Below are 17,755 nucleotides of genomic sequence, written 5' to 3' on the forward strand. Positions count from 1 at the left end.
TCATCCACTTAATCCTCATATTAGAAGTTTAGCTGAAACGATTTAATTGTTTAGGTTAATTAACTAATCAGCACACGGTGGCGCTATTGCTACCATTTTTGACTATAACAGCGAGGAGTGGGAACGCTGCTATTTACCACTATTTACCACTAGGGGCAGGCAGCTGTGCTCAAATATTTGCCGAACGAAGAGGAAGAAGAAGCGTTGCATTGCGTCATCACGTCCAACGTGTAGCACAGAAGAAACATGGCTTTGAATGGAGGTTTGTGAACTTGTGTTATAAAAACAAGCTGACTTTGACATTTCTGCTGTTTTTCTGCATTGTGATTTAAAAAAAGAAATTCTTTTTATTGAGGCTGTTCCTCTGGGTTACTTTATTTTTGCTTTTAAATTCGTCGCTGACAGCGTAAACATGTTGTTAGCCAAACGGTAGCCCGGCTGGTTTGCTAGCTAGCTTGTCATTTCCTAGCAGAGCAGTTCACCTGTGATAGCCACACTTCAAAACAGTGCCAAAAGGGTTTTGTTATAATCCCGCTGAAACGGTAAAGTAGAAGCAGACATATAATAGTATCCACAAGTTACAGCAGCGCTTAAGACTGCTTATAATCCTAAAGTATTAAGAATACGAAAGAAGGATAATTGTGGTCTGAAATCTGAAAATAAAATAAAATTAAACGTTTTGGCTGTTACTGACCTGCAGATGAAGAGGATTTTAAGTGGGAGCCTCCAACAGAAGCAGAAATGAAGGTGATCCAGGCTCGTAGGGAGCGGCAAGACAAAATCAGCAAGCTGATGGGAGACTACCTGCTGAAAGGGTACAAGATGCTTGGAGAAGCCTGCGAAGTGTGTGGGGTGAGTGAAGCAGGACGCTGTGCTGTGTTTGTCAGGTTGGGCGAGTTAGCCTCTGATATGTTATCACGGTATTTTATTAAATATGCAATAATTATATTTCTAAGTATATAGAAAAATATCAACGTCCTGATGATTGCAGCTCCCAGCCAGCAGCAAACAAAATGAAGACTGCCTAATTTGAAGTGTGGATCTATTGTCACAAGATGCCAGCAGGGTCTAGTGCAATAGTACTGACACTGCATGATAAACAGTGAGAGAGCAAAGGCCAAATGTAAGCACAGAAATGGCTTAAATAATGTAATCCCTGGAAATTTTAAGTAAGAGCTTAAAAAAAGGTTAAAATAATAGCAGTTTCACAACAACTATTCCAACTAAAGGAACTTAACCTGCACCTAATAAAACTGAATAATATTTTCTACCTGGGATGTCATATCTTAGTTGAGCTTTTTAACCACCTGTTTAACACAAGAAGGGGGTCGTTTTGACCCTCTTGGCATTTTAAAAGTTATGTGACTTTGTTAAATTAAAACCCCATCATCATCATCATCATCATCTCGTATTTCATCAAATACTGAATTTTCGAGTGTGGGATCAAAAGGGAAAGAATTATGAGTGCTTTTACCTAGAACCACGGAGGACATCATTTTGACCCCATAGAAACTGATGTGAAACCACTGCTGTAGCACACAGGGTTGCCTAGCAATACCATGTTTACACATGAGCCAGCCAGATATGATTGATTAAAAACAGTATGTAGGGGGACTGTAGTTAGATCCAAAGTAAATAATTATTGCAAAGCTGAGGATGGGATTTCAAGACGAAGTGGAGTGGTACAGAAGCACTGTGTGACTGAATGTGTGAGGAACCAGGAAGGTTGATGGCTGTGCAGAGCAGCAGAGGAGCCGTAACTGAAATGAATAGAGAGCCTAGAGGATGGAGAGCTAATCCGAGCAAATAAAGAGTGAAATCCAGAGCACTTAGTCTTGAGCAGGAGAGGTGAAGAGCTGCAGACTGAGGAGTGAGCACACAGATTTGGTGATCAAAATCGCCCCTCCTGAGGGTTCTAGTGTTTGTCGTCTATAAGCGTTACAGTTCTGTTAGGATGTCCCAAAAGGGGAAATCTGATAAGTATTACAAACACATAAATATAGAAAAAAAACTAAATAAATAGAGTAAAGTGTGAATTTTATAGGTTAGTTTTAATGTAAAGATGGCACAGATAGGTCTTTCAAACTATATAAGATTTGTACATTTATATTTTCGTCATTTTTTTTTCTCTTTTCTTCATCTGCCTCATTCACCACTTCTCCCTTATGCCCACCTTATCCTCTTCCTGCTCAACTGTAGTCTCATCTTGTGAACTGAATTACATGCTTTAACATAAGAAAATGTCCATAAAAATACTTATTTAGTCCAGATTTCACCTGGTTGTCAGCAGATTAGACACTCCTGTCTCCAGACAGCTGGCAATATACCAACTATAACAACACCACCTGGTTATACGCTAACATTGTGCCAGCTAAATAAAAATCCCTTCCATAAACAGTTTGATTACACTCTCACATTGTCTGAGATTTTAATCATAGAGGCTGACAACGTTAGATCCTCTTAAAAGAAAGCTTCTGACACAAGCTCACATCAGGGGGAAAAAAGAAAAAGCAGCAGTTCAGGATATCCTCAACAACTCACCTCAGTATCACTGTCATCAGGAAGGAGTGACTTTCTCTGACTCATTGACTCATCACCAACTTTTACAGCCCCCTTCAGAAGCTGTAAAACTCCCCCACTGTAAATGCACGTGGGGTATTCTCACCCAGCATGTTGACAGCTGAGGTAAACGGTGATCCAAGAGTCTTCACTTACTACACATGAATGCCAGACAAAGTGACTGGCATGAAAACATGAATTATTGCCTAATGTTTAATTGAAATGTGTCTTTTCCCCCCTGCTAATTTGTTGTTAGGTGTCATTGTTATTCAGATATTTTAAAATATAGTGTGTACACAAATAGTAGTAGAAACATGCATTTAAGGGGAAGTTTAGAGCAACTGTTATGGGGTGTAGAGGGTTAAAACCCTCCTTTACCACCATGTTAACTGCATCAGTAATTTCAATCCACTGTACGCTCTTCCTGTCATGTGGAGTGCCCCAGCGATGCTCAGTGGAGTCATGTTTACATTCGGTTTCACATCACCAGCTGCAGATATCTCTTTTTTTTGTTTGACTTCATAGCCTGGTTGTATTACACAGTGTATTTTTGCCTCAGGCAGTGAAACAACTTTTGTTAAGTAGCTCCTTTGGGTCCTAAATCATCATCTCTTGTTAAACATGCCTGGGCTTGTGTCATCGTCTGTGCTAGGAAATATAAAAACATGGTTTTGCTGTGTCATTGATGGTGCAAAGTGGCACTTTTAAAAAAATTATTATTATTATTATTATTATTATTATTGTGTAAAAACGTATGCAGGTGTTATCATGAACAGAAGGTGAGGAGTGGCATCATTTATGTATTTGTGTTTTTCAGACTATTCTTCTCCAGGACAAACAGCAGAAAAACTACTGCGTCTCATGCCAGGAGCTGGACTCTGATATTGACAAAGACAACCCTGGTATGCATTAAAAAAAAAAAAAAAGTATTTATACAGGTAAACCTCATTGAGACATGGGGTCATATTTTCAAGATTGACCCGTTTAAATATCTATACAAAATCACATTTTAAAACATTAGAATTCATATAAACAATTAACTGAAAAAAGAAAACAAATTTAAAAAACAAAAAAAAAGAGTAGCATTAACACATTAAGAGTAGGAACAGCCGTCCAATGATGCTTTCTCCAGTGTCCTTAGAATTTGTTTAAAACCCCTCAGCTCAACCAGACAAATTTACATTTAAAGTTACAAATTTCAAATTGTTTAGAAGAAGATTTGGAAACTGTCATTTACACTGCAAAACTAGATTGAACATAAATTGCTACTCGATCACCCTTTCGCAAACGGTCTGCACAATAGATATTTAAACCTTTAAAGCACATAGTCTTGTGTTTTCCATGTAAATAATTATAAATATCTTTTCAAAAAACATACATATGTTAGCCCACTTTGTGTTCTTGTTACATTGTCTGCCCTTTCTTTCTTCCTCCCAGCCCTGAATGCTCAGGCTGCATTGTCCCAGGTGAGGGAAAGGCAGCTCGCAGCCCAGTCCCCCGCACCGTCCCAGGCTCCTGAGCTCAATGACAGCCCCAGCAGCAGTCAGGGAAATATGTCCGTTCCCCAGCCTAGACCAGAGCACTGTGAGGGGGCTGCCGCAGGTGGAAGAACTCCTCTGCCTCCACCCGCTGTCCCTCCTCCTTCAACTCCAGCCTCCACTGCAGCCCTGGCACCAGCTCGTCCCTCAGTTACTCCACAGAGCTCTGCCCAGCGACTTGTGTTGCAGGAAGCCGAGGAAGCTGTCCTCACCAAACTTCGCTGGGCCACTAACCAGTTACAAAGCTCAGCCTCACTGGAAGCGAGCATCCAGCTCTGCAGCCTCATCAACAGCTGTGCCAACTCGCTGCGCAGCCTCAAGGAGCTCACCCAGTAGCTGCCACAGACTGGCTGAAACCCTGGAACACTGTTTCTGCTTGCCTCTGTCTTGGAGTAATGACTCTGGTTCAGCTTCTCTCTTGCTTAGAGATGATTTCAAAATTGGTCAGAAAGTATTATGAAAATAGGAATATAACATCAAAAGTGCACCGGTTACTCTTGGATTAATGTAGTTGTATAGCTGGCAGAAATGTTACAAATTTGACTGTTTTTTCAGTCTTTTGGAAGTTAGAGCTGATATTAATCTAAAAACATAATTCATTTAACCCATTCTGTGATTAAATTCTTCTAATATGATTTAATCTATAGAGCAAAGAGATAAATGCCAGTTAACACATGTTTCTATGCATTTCCATTGAGAAAAAGCCAGCTTTTTTGATACAGCACCACAAATGCTGGACCCTAAGTTGAAACCACTGATGTCAGTGTCTGATAGAGGGGCTATCACCAGATATTCACCAATGATTTGCTGAAGCAGCCAACAGAGTCTGTCCTGCGTTGTTATCTCCCCTTAGAAATGACCCTTTCTTCCTCTCTTTACCACTCGATTGTCAAACCTGTGGAAATTTGGGATGGTCCTCCTTGGGCAGAACTGGCTTCACACTAGTCACATGTCGGTGGAAAAGAGCTATAAGGGATCTTTTACTACATTCAGATTTATAGTCAGTATTTTTGCCAAAACGCGTCATTCCTCTAATGTGGCCCTGTATTGTCTCACAAAGCCTGCTGCTCATTCTGGCTCTGTTTCTGTTGTCTCTGACATTGTGGCAGTGCAAAGATGGTCATTGTAGAAAGTTTTTGTTGTATATGTATTTGATGCCTAATGGTGACGGTCAGGTGGCTCGCCAATGTCTCTATGAGAGCGCGCAGAGTTCGGGAGTCAGACATAATACTTTGAAAAAAGCTGAGAGCAAATATACTCTGAATTGTATGTTGATAGAGGAAAAGCCAGCTTCAGTGTTGATCGAGGTAGTAAAAGATTTCTAATAATGTATCACAATAAAGCACTTCTTGTTCAGGAGCTCTGCAGCTTGTTTCTTTTCATAAGAGGGCTTCATAAAGGCTGGATCCATACACAACACCATCCACACACAAGGTGGGGTTTAAAGTCATTTACAGTGGCACAGAAACACATCAAAATATAGTTTTAATGTGAGAATGATGTGTTGAAGCAAGTACAAAATAAATGTTTATGGCTTTTGCATCATCTCCATGCAAGTTTTGATTTATTGCGTGGCAGGCTGGTCTGGGATTTAACTGGAGTTAGAGAAGTGCTTCAGTTAAAGAAAACACCGTTGTGCACTTTATCCGAAAATCAGGACAATCATGGTGCTGTTGCAGCCGGGTGAAGCAGGGATGCTGTCTGAAAGCTTGACTTCACATTTGTTACTCCTACATTACATCTAGTCTGCTTTGCACTTGGAAAGTGGTTTCGATGGGGCAGCAATGTTCTGTGAGAATAAAACAGAAATACATAAGGACTGTTTCCACTTAAGGTTTGTTTTCCATGTTTTATCTGTGCCATTGCGTCTCCCGATGATGTGATGGAAGAGTTTGTGCCACGGAGCTGACTGTCCACTGGGTGGTGTCTTTTCATCACTGAAGCTGCTGCTGCTGCTGCCCAAGGACTTGCAACATCCTGACCTCCAGCAGGGGATGGTGCTGGGGCTCAGATAAATTGCACATCAGGTGAGGAAGCATCCAGTCCAAAAGTGATCATCTTCCAGATTTTTTTTAATATTGGTAAACATTATAGATAACAGGATTTACAGAGGGGTGTTTATATAAAATAAAATAAAAATGACCTGTTTTGCAAGCCACATTCATCTTTTAACACAAATATTTATACAGCACTTCGGAGCTTCTTTTACCTTGCATCCACACCTATACCCAATTTAAACTACTACGCCCTGTCAAAAACACTTAGAATAACACTCAGTCATTCTAATGACTCCATAACAGCGCCTGAAAATGAAACTTGAGCTGTAGTTGTTTATTTTATTTTTTTCAAGTGGCAAGAACAGATGTTTTACTTTGGCGCGTCTCTGTTCTGTTCAATCCCTCTTTGAATACTGATAATGGATTCTCTAAGGAAGTGGAGAAAGATAAGAAGCACACGAGTTCTCTCTTCCTCCTTGTCTCTTGCGATTTCTGAGGCTGGTGACTTGGATGAATTTATCCTCAGCAGCAGAGGTAACTCTTGGTCTTCATTTCCTGGGCCGGTCATCATGTGTGCTAGTTTCATCGTAGCACTTGATGGTTTTTGCGACTACACTTGGGGACACATTCCAGGTTTTTCCATTTTCTGGACTGACTGACCTTCAGTTTTTAAAGTAATGATGGGCTGTCATTTCTCTTTACTTAGCTGATTGGTTTTTGCCATAATATGAATTCTAACAGTTGTCAAAGAAAGCTGTCAGCTGTGTACCAGCTGTGACTTCTGCACAACACAACTGATGGTCCCAACCCCATCAAGAAGGCAAGAAATTTCACAAATAAACCCTGACCTGTGAAGCGAAAGCCATTTCAGGTGACTACATCATGAAGGGTCATTGATAGAACGCCAAGGCTGTCAACAAAGCAAAGGGTGGCTATTATTTGCCATTCTCCTGGTGTGATTGGTAATGTCAGAGGGGAAGTTTGTAACAGTTTATAACCACTTATGTGGCCGTTTCTTCCTCTTATAAACCTCAGGTTGAAATTTAACCTTAGATTAGTTGAATTTATCTGAAAACATGAAGTTGTAAAGTCCGTTTTCTCTCGTCGTTCTGCATGCTTGATATGAGAATTGTGTAAAGGTTCCCTAATCTATGTGGGATCCAGAACTTTGCAACTTGGTAAAAATTAACACTCATTCAAAAGTTGTATGCTACTCCAAGCAAAAATGCACTAACTTGCACTCGCTGTGCTGCAGGAGAACTTACAACCACTGCTGGAGAAGAAAATCAAGAGAGACGAGTAAGATCAGACATTAGCACTGTTCAGGCATATTTTGTGCCATCTACATGCTCCAACGTGCTTGTTGTTTGATTCTGAAAATGCATGCCTGCATTCACAGAGATGTGAATGTTGGCATGCAGTTTGTGGTTTCATGAGGATTTTGTCATTTTTCTCTGTCCATGTTTAATACAAAGAAACTTACTTGTTTTTTTATGTCGAACAGGATGCTTTCATGTTCCTAATCAGATGTTTGCCACTGTGTGTGATACAGTGGGAGGTTTTAGAGACTCTGAGTTGCAATCCTAGAGTTTTATCCTTCATACAGTAGTATCAGGGAGGTTTGTGATTTCTTCAAGATTTTCTTACTTCACTTCAATATGTTAAATGACCATAGGTTTTCAACAGCAGTGTATGGGGGAAAACAACCTGTTTTTTAAAATTATGCATACAAAACAAACCATTTTGCTTCCTCTTGAGACTCCAGCGATAACAAAATCGACCTTCAGATTATCAGAAATGATTCCTGAGTAAATCCTGATGGAATCCTGTTCAGAGGTCGTGAATGCAGATATATTAAGCTGTCATTAAATGTTTGGAAGTCAGTGTCTGTATTTAACAAGTGACTTTGCACATCATAGTTTTTCTTTCTACTTTGCATTTAAGTCTTGGAATATAACTTCAGCGTGTGCCACAGACATGAACAGTATTCCTGCATTCGGTTAAAGACAACCAGGGGGTGGTATTGCCAAATATGACCAACAGGGGACATGCTGTCTTCAGCCAAGAGAGAGCTCCTGCAGTCCTCCACCTTCTCCTCCTCCTTCTCTGAGGTCATCCTACATGGCTGCAGCATGGGGAAAACCATTTGCTTTGGAGAGATGTCTGAGAAGAACGTCTCACGCTGTTCTCTATTTATAATCAACACATGTTGTGGATATTGTTAGAATATGCCTCTCTGTCACTCTAAATGACAGTTGGACTGAATTTCTGTGTGTGTGCGTGTGTGTGTCTGTGTTCATGCTCTCTATCTCATCCATCACCAGAATGTTTTTGTGGTTTGGCCTTTTAGGCTCAATGCAAATGTAAATTTTCACATATTTCCCACTGCTCACTGCTCGTCTCATAGAAGCCTTTTTTATCGCTATTGGTATCATATGACTCAGTTACTGTAAATTCAACAGTCAGTGATTAGTAAAACAAATAAACATCAAAAGGGGTGGTGACAGCAGGCAAAGCTGGAAAGGGGAATAATACTACCAGAGCTACAATACACTGACTTGTAAGGTCAGTATCTACAGCTGGGAAATAACCCAGATAGGCAAAGAAAAACAAAAGTGATATGAAAATAAAAGAGACAACACAAAAATTACATGTTTGTGCTACAGTAGAAGAGGCCAGACAGCAGCAAGTGTTTACAGTAGACAGAAATTAGTTTTACTGACTGCAGAGAGCACCAATTAACAAATGAGGGGATGAGATGACACTGCAGGCTGTTATGTGTGTGTGTGTGTGTGTGTGTGTGTGTGTACATGTTTAGAGTAGGATTGGGCAGAGGTACTGAGAGGTATAATGCTGTGTTGAATACCAAACCAAAGAGTAACATTAGCCCAACTCTGAGTCATGAGAGAGTTACCCCCCTGCTGCTGCTACCCCACACTCCTCTACTCCAGCTGCCTCTGTCCATCCATCAATCCCTGTTCTCCATCCTATAAATACACTCCTGCTCTCACTGAGGAAAATCCCTGTGCCTTGACCTAGCTTACACACACGCATACACACACAAACACACACTGGACTGGAGTCTATTGGCTCTCCTCAGTGGAAACTATTCCTCTAACTACATGAAGCACACTTTCCTGAGTGAGCGTTGGATGACGCAGCCGAAACTCAGAAAGTGATTTCAGTTATATACCCAATTTGAAAAACGCAATTTCAAGACACAGTGTGCTTTCAGCATGCTGGAGATGAGATTATGAACGGCTGATTAAGTTAAATGTCAGATAAGGCTGTTCAAGATAGCTAGGATCAAAGTCTGCAGGTATAACTGAGGACTGTCACCTCAGTGCCTCCACACAAGCAGCAAGATAAAGGAGTTTGCATACCACTGCATCAGTCTTTGCATATCCTGTCTGACTCTGCCTGTCTCTCTGTTGCTGGCTGCTTTCACCCATGAAAAAAGGGAGGGTTAACTAACTCTAAAGGAAGCAGACCTATATTACAACAACCCCACGCTTGAGTCAGCTGCGCCGTCTCCACATGTGGATTACTGGCAGAAAGAGAGGGACAAGCTGTCAGTGAGAGCTCCTGCAGTGGTCTGACTGAAACTTCGGGCTCCTGTCGTATTAATTTGAAGCTTGTGTTAATGACAGAGCGGAATCGGTTCCTCTTTATTGACTCTTCAGCTGCCTGTTCACGGTGTTCGGCTCTTGCTTCTCGGTACATGGCGACATTTCTGTCCTTTTTGTTGTGTGTCAGTGTGTGATTCAACTCGGTGCCAATGAGCGCAAGTCACAGCTTGTGTGAAGTTCATTATAAGCAACAGGAGCAGCAGCAGCAGAGAAGGAAGAAGAAAGCCTTATAAGGAGCACAAGCAGCGGACAAAGTTGGATTATTGTCAGGCGGAGGGCTTCTTCAGTTTTCCTCTTTCTTAGGTTTTATTTTAACCGCTGGGAGTTATGACTTCGGTGTGGAAAAGACTGCAGCGAGTTGGTAAAAAGGCTTCAAAGTTTCAGTTCATCGCTTCTTACCAGGAACTCGTTTTGGAGTGTACTAAAAAATGGTGAGTAAATGCGCTTTTCTGCATCTATTTGCTCACGATTTTTATTGTTGGAGATGTGAGTAGCCTCCTGATACCGTGTGAAGCCTGTTATTAGCTATAATAAGCCTTCTCCCGGCGATGTTTATCTCATATCGTGGGTGTTTTCCGCTACATTGAGGACGATGAGGGCGTCCCCCATGTGCTGAGCTGACAGTGCGGGTTCGATTCCCCACCCCGCCTGCGTGGACGTGATATGTCCACTGCTGTGACCATGCGTATGTAGGACTCTCTATAGTGTCCAGTCATGCTCATCGTTGTTAGTTCATGTCTGGGATTAAAATAAACTATTTTATGAGGCTAAAGTTCGTTAGGTTACACAAAACCTTTGGAAGCTGAAACGTTATATGACTCAAACTGATATACTGAAAGCAAAATAAGTCAAAAGTGTCAGCTTCAGGGGTCAAGGGCAAGGTTTTTAGACTATAACTAACTAAGCCAGCTACTTAAAAAAAGAGAGATAATAAAAGAGTTGATGCAAATAAAACAAAAACTTAGAAAAGACACTACAATGCGATTAAAAAATACAAAAAGAAATGTTAATTTGTCAGCAAAAGTGTGAGGCACTGGCATTAAAAAAAGGAAACTAAAACTAATGCAATGCAGTCATGTGAAACAGAAAGTTTTCACAGGACTCTGTGCAGTCCTGCCAAGCACAGTGGTGGAGGTGTGATGATTTGGGCTTGTTTTGAAGCGACAGGACCTGGAGACCTTGAAGACATGGGATCAGCCATGAACTCCTGAATATGAGGCCATCTGTCCTTGTCACATCTGTCATGTCCTTGCATGACCCAAACTGGGTCATGCAAGAGAACAATGATCCCAAGCACAGCAGCAAATCTATCAAGAGTGGCTGAAAAAGAAAAGAATCGATGTGTTGCAACGGCCCAGTCAAAGTCAACTCAATTGAATTTACTGCAGGACCTTAAGAGAGCTGCGTATAAACAAATGCCAAAAAACCTGAATGAACTGAAGCAACACTGCAAAGAAAAGTGAGCTAAAAATCCTCCATAATGATGTGCGAGACCAATAAAAGATACAGAGAAAAGCTCAGTTTAAGTCATTGATGCTAAACGTTTTTAAAGCTACTGAATCATTGTGTGTACTTAGCGTTTCACATAACTGCACGAGGACTGTGAAAACTTTCTTTTTCACGTGACTGGAAGTGGTATTACACATTTTCATAATCTTAAAATCCCAAGTGCAATCTCCTCTGTTAACAGCTTCAGCAACATCTTTAAACTTTCACCCAGTTGTCAGTTCGGACCACACTGCACCTTCTTATCTGTTCAGATTACATTAAATGATGTATTAATTGGGTTTCCAGCACAGACCTCAATAAAGACCAGACTGGCTCAAAAAAGTTTAAAGAGTTTGATCAACAGCAGAAAGACACAGGTATACATCTGTGGTGTAAAACTTATAAAGGCGACTGAGTGATTTACTTCCTACGTTCAGAGTTATGAAATCAGAGTCTTTAACTTCCACTGTCATAATGAGATGGAAGAAAAAACAGAAACCACAGACAGAGAAGGAAAGGGAGGCGTAAAGAGGAAGTGAGGAAACACCAGAGATCCATCCAAAGTTTCAGTCATGTGTGCTCAATGTATGTGTTGGTGATCAACACATGTTTGAACGTGATTAAACTCTGAGGTTACTGACAGGAAGTGAACTCTTTGGCCACATGTAGGTCCCTCTACAAATATTCTGTGCGCATGTGTCTGTGTTTGAGGGGGTGTTCTAATTCAGTGTTAGCCTGTTATTTAAGATCATCGACTTTCTGTACTGAGACACATGTTCAATAGTAACAAAGGTGGCAATTTTAAGTAAAAGAAAGGTTAGGGTTAATCAGGTTGGATAAAAGAAGCAAAAATACAGGGGGGGGGGATTTAAAAAGGACCCGGAGACAACATTTAGAAAATGAACTAATGTTGACAGAAGCGGTGAAGTGACACAGGCATAATAAAAGACTTAGCAACAAGACTATTTTTATGTCTTAGAAACGCTTCATGTGACCAAACCATGAGAGATGTTGGTGAGTAAGTGAGCAGGTTTGCTGAGGAAACAGCTACACTTATATCTAACACTTAGCGCTGCATGCGAACATTTCAACACAGAGGCGAGTCATGTTTACCACTCATCTAAGCAGTCGTGGGATAAGAAAACTATTGTCTGTTGAGCTGTGGTGTGCAGTAATCACATGTTACTGAGCTGTATTGCACCACCATTGTTTGCTTCTTTAAAACCAGTGTCAACTCTCCACCGCTGCCCATTGTAACTGTGCCCAATAGATCTTTTCACATCTTCGTATTATAGATTATATTTCCTTTCAGCAAATGTTGATGTCTCTTATTTTTATTTAATGTATTCTTCCCGTCTCCTCTGCATCTCTGTGCCTACCAGGCTATTTCTGATGGACCTCCCTGACCCCCTGACACACATACCGCACAAACACATGTGCTCACAAAGCCTTCTCAGCCATACTTGAACACTGATGCACTGAAACGTGAGACCACATGGACCATCTAAAAACTATTGCTGTCGTTTTTGTATGTATTGGAATACATCATGTATAAATGTAATGTAGTAGGGCTTAGCAATGAGATTTAAAGAGTATTATGAGTTATTCCTCCATAGCGGTGAGAGCGGTGCTCTTTGCCTCATAGAGAGCACTTGGCTCTCAGACTGCGGGATTTTTAAAAGTAGAATGGGAGGCAGAGCCTTAAGCTTTCAGGCTCCTCTTCGGTGGAACCAGCTCCCAGTTTGGATTCTGGAGACAGACGCCCTGTCTAGTTTTAAGATTAGGCTTAAAACTTTCCTTTTTGATAAAGCTTATAGTTATGACTGGATCAAATAACTCTGCACCCTCCCTTACTTACACTTACAATAGACCTAAGTTGCTCAGGGCTTCCCATGATGCACTATAATTCTGGTTTTTCCAGAGATTTCTTCCTATTAAAAGGGAGCTTTTCCTTCCCACTGACACCAAGTGCTTGCTCATAGGGTGTCATCTAATTGTTAGGGTTTTCTCTGTATTATTACAATATTTTTGTTGTCCAGTTTTACTTTTTAAAAATGTTCAAAAATAGTGCGGTAAAGTGCTGCAAGACAACATACAGAATTATTCTTTCCCCTGGCCCAGACAAAGGAATAAATATGAATAATATATAACATTGTTATAGCACTATTATTGACATTTATTACTACTATTAGTAGTAGTATTAGTGGCGGCACAAAGGGGTATTATGTGGATCGGTGCCTGCATTTGTTAGTATCTTGTGTCCTGTTATGGGGGCTCCTCTCTTCCTGTCACAGGCACGCCTTATAGTCATACAAATTTAGGTCATATGACTGTGCAGCTTCCTGTCTCACTTCCTGTGCCAGAGAGGGCTGAGAAATACAATAGAAACACAGAAACAGATGTTATAAAACACACATTTACAAAAAGACAGGTATACACTTGTAACATGTTTCATGTGGTAACTTGTTGTACTCTAACACTTTAACACATAAATGCACAGCATCACATCTTCACAGACCTGCATAAATTTGCTGACAACCATCTTCACAAATAAAAACACATCATGTTCTTTCATTGGCACAGAGGAATTATTATTCAGCAGTCACAAGATCTCTTACTTGTGTTATCTAGTTTGGATCATGTCTACTTTGTTCTGAGAACTCGCTTGCTTATGAACAAAGAGTGTATTAGGTATGACTGACATACAATGGCCTGAGGGAAAATGGCACTTCTGTTTTGATGTGTGTTCGTGTTTCTTTAGGCAACCAGACAAGCTGAGGGTGGTGTGGACCAGGAGGAACAGACGAATGTGTTCCAAGGTGAAGTCACCAAAACACCGCACACATAAACACATACACAACTCCTCACAGCTCTGTTAATGCGTTATTTCTTGTGCAGCTCCACAGTTGGCAACCTGGAATCAAGAACCCCTACAGAGGCATGGTAGTGTGGCCTGTCCCGGAAAACATCGACATCTCTGTTACTCTCTTCAAGGTACCAACACCCAGTGTACAGAGTGTACTATTTACAATGTAATAACAAAGTAAATGAAAAACCTGAATAAATGAGGGAAACATATAACAAAGGTCAGGGCACAAGTTGTTTCTGGGTGGCTTGAACAAGTTAATCCTTGTGTGAATGGTTTACCGTGGCCCTAAATGTTACGAAAAGTCCCTTTTAGAAAGATCATTTTTAATCCTTCAGTAGTTTAGAATACTTTATTAAGCCAAAGTTTAAACTTAGGCTTTCCTTAGAGTCAAGTTAACACCATGGTTAGTTAGTGGTTAGTCGTATTATCTCATAGCAAGAAGGTTCTGGCTTCAAATGTTCTCACTGGTCTGCTGGGGTGTTTCTGTGTGACTCTGGACCTTGTTCCTGTGTGGGGTTTTTTTTGCAGGTACTCCTCCCACTGTCTAGTCATGCCTAGTCATTTTAGGGTGTTTGGTGATTCCGAATCGATTTAAGGTGTGGAAGTAATATAGATAAAGAGTTTAATTGCTCAGAATAAAAGAGGTGTAGAATATATATGCGGGAAAAGCGGTCGGTAAGTGTGGAAAAGTATATATAAGGATGAATATAGACACTATGACATTAAACATGGGTTAACAAAGTCCTGTTGTAAAACTTCGAACTAAGCATTTTGACAATTTGGCATTCTGAAGCCAAACATGATGGATATACCTTTCATTATCGTCCTTTGTATCTCCAAAAGGGACTATAATTTAAATGTGTTTTAGTAAATAAGACTCAAGACCAGCATCTAAGACCATAAACTCAGCAGGAAAGTGTTGACTGAGGTCACGGACAAGGGAACAGAGGCTTATTATTCCATAGACTTCCAAACAACCAGTCTTCTTTTTGCTAAAGGGGCTGCTCTCTGCTGGCCTTTAAAAAGAATGCATGTTTAAGTGCTGGCTGCACTGGAATTGCTTTTAAGTCCATCTTTTAAATAAATTCAATATACAGTCATGTGAAAAAGGTCATTTCCACAGGACTCAAATCAGTCCTAAGTACAGTCCATGAATCATCAGCTTATAATCCATCCTTAACAGAAATAACTTGAAGTAATTGTTTTCTGTGTAACGTTATCAGTGTTTCACATCGCTGTGGAGGAATTTGTGCTACCCTTTTTTTGCTAGAAGTTTCCATTTGTTTATTCACAGCGCTCTTAAGGTCCTGCCACTGCATTTAAATCAAGATGAGATCTGAATTCTGACTTTTTTTCAGTCATTCTGTTGGAGATTTGTTGCTGTGCTTGATAAACTGCATAATTCTAGCCAGACTGTAGCTGTCAGACAGAAGTTTCAGTCAAACTCGGTTCTGTGCAATATGGCTAAACATCTCCATTCTGGTATCATCTCATTGTTCCAGAAGTCTTGTAGTTTTTTAAGATACAGCATTGCAAAGCTAAGCCATGCTGCCACATTCAATATGCAGAGTTACCTACTTTGGTGACTCCCTGTGAATAAGGGAAAAAACTGAAAGTAGCTTTCTGAGCATTGCAAAGTCCAGTCTTTCAGACCAGGAAACTGCCCAAACTCCAGCTTCTATTGAGGTGCTCACATGTGTTAGTGATTATTTAATCAAGTGAATTTGATAAGTATCACTTGGCTGCTACTTACCGTCTCCTAGAATTAAAACCAGATGATTCCTTCCTTCCTGGACACAGTAACAGTGTACTCCATGTACTCCTGTTTTTCACAGGACTTTATAGAGTTTATGTAGTACACCTGAAGACTCTGGCATATGTGTGGATATGTGGATACAATTTTAGGAGGATGTCCCACTAAACAGTCTGTATTTTTATGATAATCCCCTCAGGATGCCAATGCTGATGAATTTGAAGACAAAGAATGGACCTTTGTCATTGAGGGTGTAAGTATCTCTCTATGCCTGACTAAAACTGTTTATAAGTAGAAAAATAAGCAAAAGGTTTGCCAATAAAATAGCCAAACCTAAATAGCTCAGACATCCAGTTATACAATTCAGACTCAGCTTAATCACCAAGTAGAAATCAAAGAATATGGTGTATAATACTTGTTTGTGTTATTTACAGGAAAATAAGGGTCACCGTAAGGTGCTGGCATCCGCTGACATCAACCTGAAGCGGTTTGCTAGCCCCACGCTAACCCAGACTGACCTGACGCTGAAGCTGAAGCCACTGTCTGTCAAAGTGGTGGAGGCCACGCTCAAGCTGTCCCTCTCATGTGTCTTTATTCGAGAGGGAAAAGCCACGTGAGTAGTTTAAGTCACTACTACTTACTTACTCTTACTGCTGTTCTACATCAGGGAGGTGTGACAATAATACTTTTAACCTGAGTTTAATAAATGAGTCATAGCTTAAAGAGTTAAGCATTTGAAAACACTTTTTTTCATAAAGAGTGCTTCCTATTGGTGGGGTTGGTAATGAGGTTGTGGTGCGTGTTTTTCTTGTTCTTCAGTGATGAAGACATGCAAAGTCTTGCCAGCTTGATGAGCGTCAAACCCACAGATATCGGCAACCTGGACGACTTCAATGAGAGCGATGAAGAAGAGGATAAGAAGTTTCTGACTGCCACAGGTAGGCAGGATTACACCAACACAGTTTTTTGACCTCTTGACATTTCCTTTTCCTCTGCTTTCCTTTTCTGTTCTCATTTCCGTATGTTTTTCCACTCTGCCCTTCTTCTGCTGCTCCAGTTGTCCCACACACTCTTACCCGTCCAAATCGCCCTGCTCCCCCTCCACCTGACAAGCGACACTCCACGACATCCACTTTGCCATCCTCAGGTAGCGCCTTCTCCCCCCTTGCTACTCTCACTTACTGTTTGCATCTCTGCCTGTCTCTCACTGGCTAGCTAAGTTTATATATATTGCAGTATTTCACACACTTGTGTCATTTATTCTGTGGTCCTTACTGCATGAATGGACAGTCCTTTGGACACCACATATTTCTCGTCCACATACTAAACACGATTAAGAATCATGTGATGGTAAAATACTGCCACCAATATACTGAAGTTTACGCGGAGACAGCATTGAACACACTGAGGTTTTTGTGTCCAAACAGACATTAGCGTTGCTTCATACGGTTTTCTTTTTTGGATTGTTTCAACTACGTTGTATTTGAATTTGGAGAGACATTCAGACGCAGAGGAGTTCTTCCAATTAAACATTTCAACAAGTGGTGCTGAAGGCTCTACAGTATCTTTTAGCTTGACAGTGCCTATTAGCTTTTCTTTAGTGATTATGATTTACTACAACTTGCAGTTTCTCTTTGCAGCATAGCTGTAGGTTGTAGAGTTACACAAGCTGTGAACAGCTTCTAAACAACAATTCCAAGATCATCAGTTCAAATAATTGTATAAAAGCACATTTTGCCAAGGTCTTAAAGAAAATCCAAACTGTCACCATCGGATAAGAGGAATGTGGTTGAGGTGTTCAGGAACAACCAGGAACCATCAAGGCTCAGGCCTGCTATGAACCAGGAAGTGCTGGAACACCAGCATCACTGTCCATAGTTAAGTGAGTTTTACATCACCATGAACTGAGAGGGTGCAGAGCA

The 17,755-nt window shown here is 40.7% G+C and overlaps 2 protein-coding genes across 3 annotated transcripts in view; both read left to right on the forward strand.

Annotated features, from left to right (window-relative positions):
- The first annotated feature begins 189 nt into the window (after positions 1 to 189).
- On the forward strand, positions 190 to 5,456 carry znrd2 (zinc ribbon domain containing 2). Its single transcript, XM_084940588.1, has 4 exons — positions 190 to 262; positions 701 to 852; positions 3,377 to 3,461; positions 3,997 to 5,456. The coding sequence occupies exons 1-4, from the start codon at positions 247 to 249 to the stop codon at positions 4,431 to 4,433; spliced, it is 690 nt and encodes a 229-aa protein (XP_084796714.1). The 5' UTR covers positions 190 to 246; the 3' UTR covers positions 4,434 to 5,456.
- A 3,828-nt stretch (positions 5,457 to 9,284) lies between these two features.
- ehbp1l1b (EH domain binding protein 1-like 1b) overlaps positions 9,285 to 17,755 on the forward strand; it is a 28,880-nt gene continuing 20,409 nt past the window's right edge. Inside the window, exons 1-7 of one of the 2 annotated variants that reach the window (XM_084940589.1) lie at positions 9,285 to 10,154; positions 13,973 to 14,030; positions 14,110 to 14,205; positions 16,033 to 16,086; positions 16,268 to 16,446; positions 16,653 to 16,771; positions 16,891 to 16,980. In XM_084940589.1, the coding sequence (XP_084796715.1) occupies positions 10,051 to 10,154; positions 13,973 to 14,030; positions 14,110 to 14,205; positions 16,033 to 16,086; positions 16,268 to 16,446; positions 16,653 to 16,771; positions 16,891 to 16,980 (700 nt within the window). In that variant the 5' untranslated portion in view covers positions 9,285 to 10,050. The remainder of the gene's footprint in view (positions 10,155 to 13,972; positions 14,031 to 14,109; positions 14,206 to 16,032; positions 16,087 to 16,267; positions 16,447 to 16,652; positions 16,772 to 16,890; positions 16,981 to 17,755) is intronic. The other variant, XM_084940590.1, reaches the window with a different exon arrangement.

This window comes from Perissodus microlepis, chromosome 10, assembly GCF_051167445.1.
Source record: "Perissodus microlepis isolate ML-2025 ecotype Zambia chromosome 10, ASM5116744v1, whole genome shotgun sequence".
Lineage (NCBI taxonomy): Eukaryota > Metazoa > Chordata > Actinopteri > Cichliformes > Cichlidae > Perissodus > Perissodus microlepis.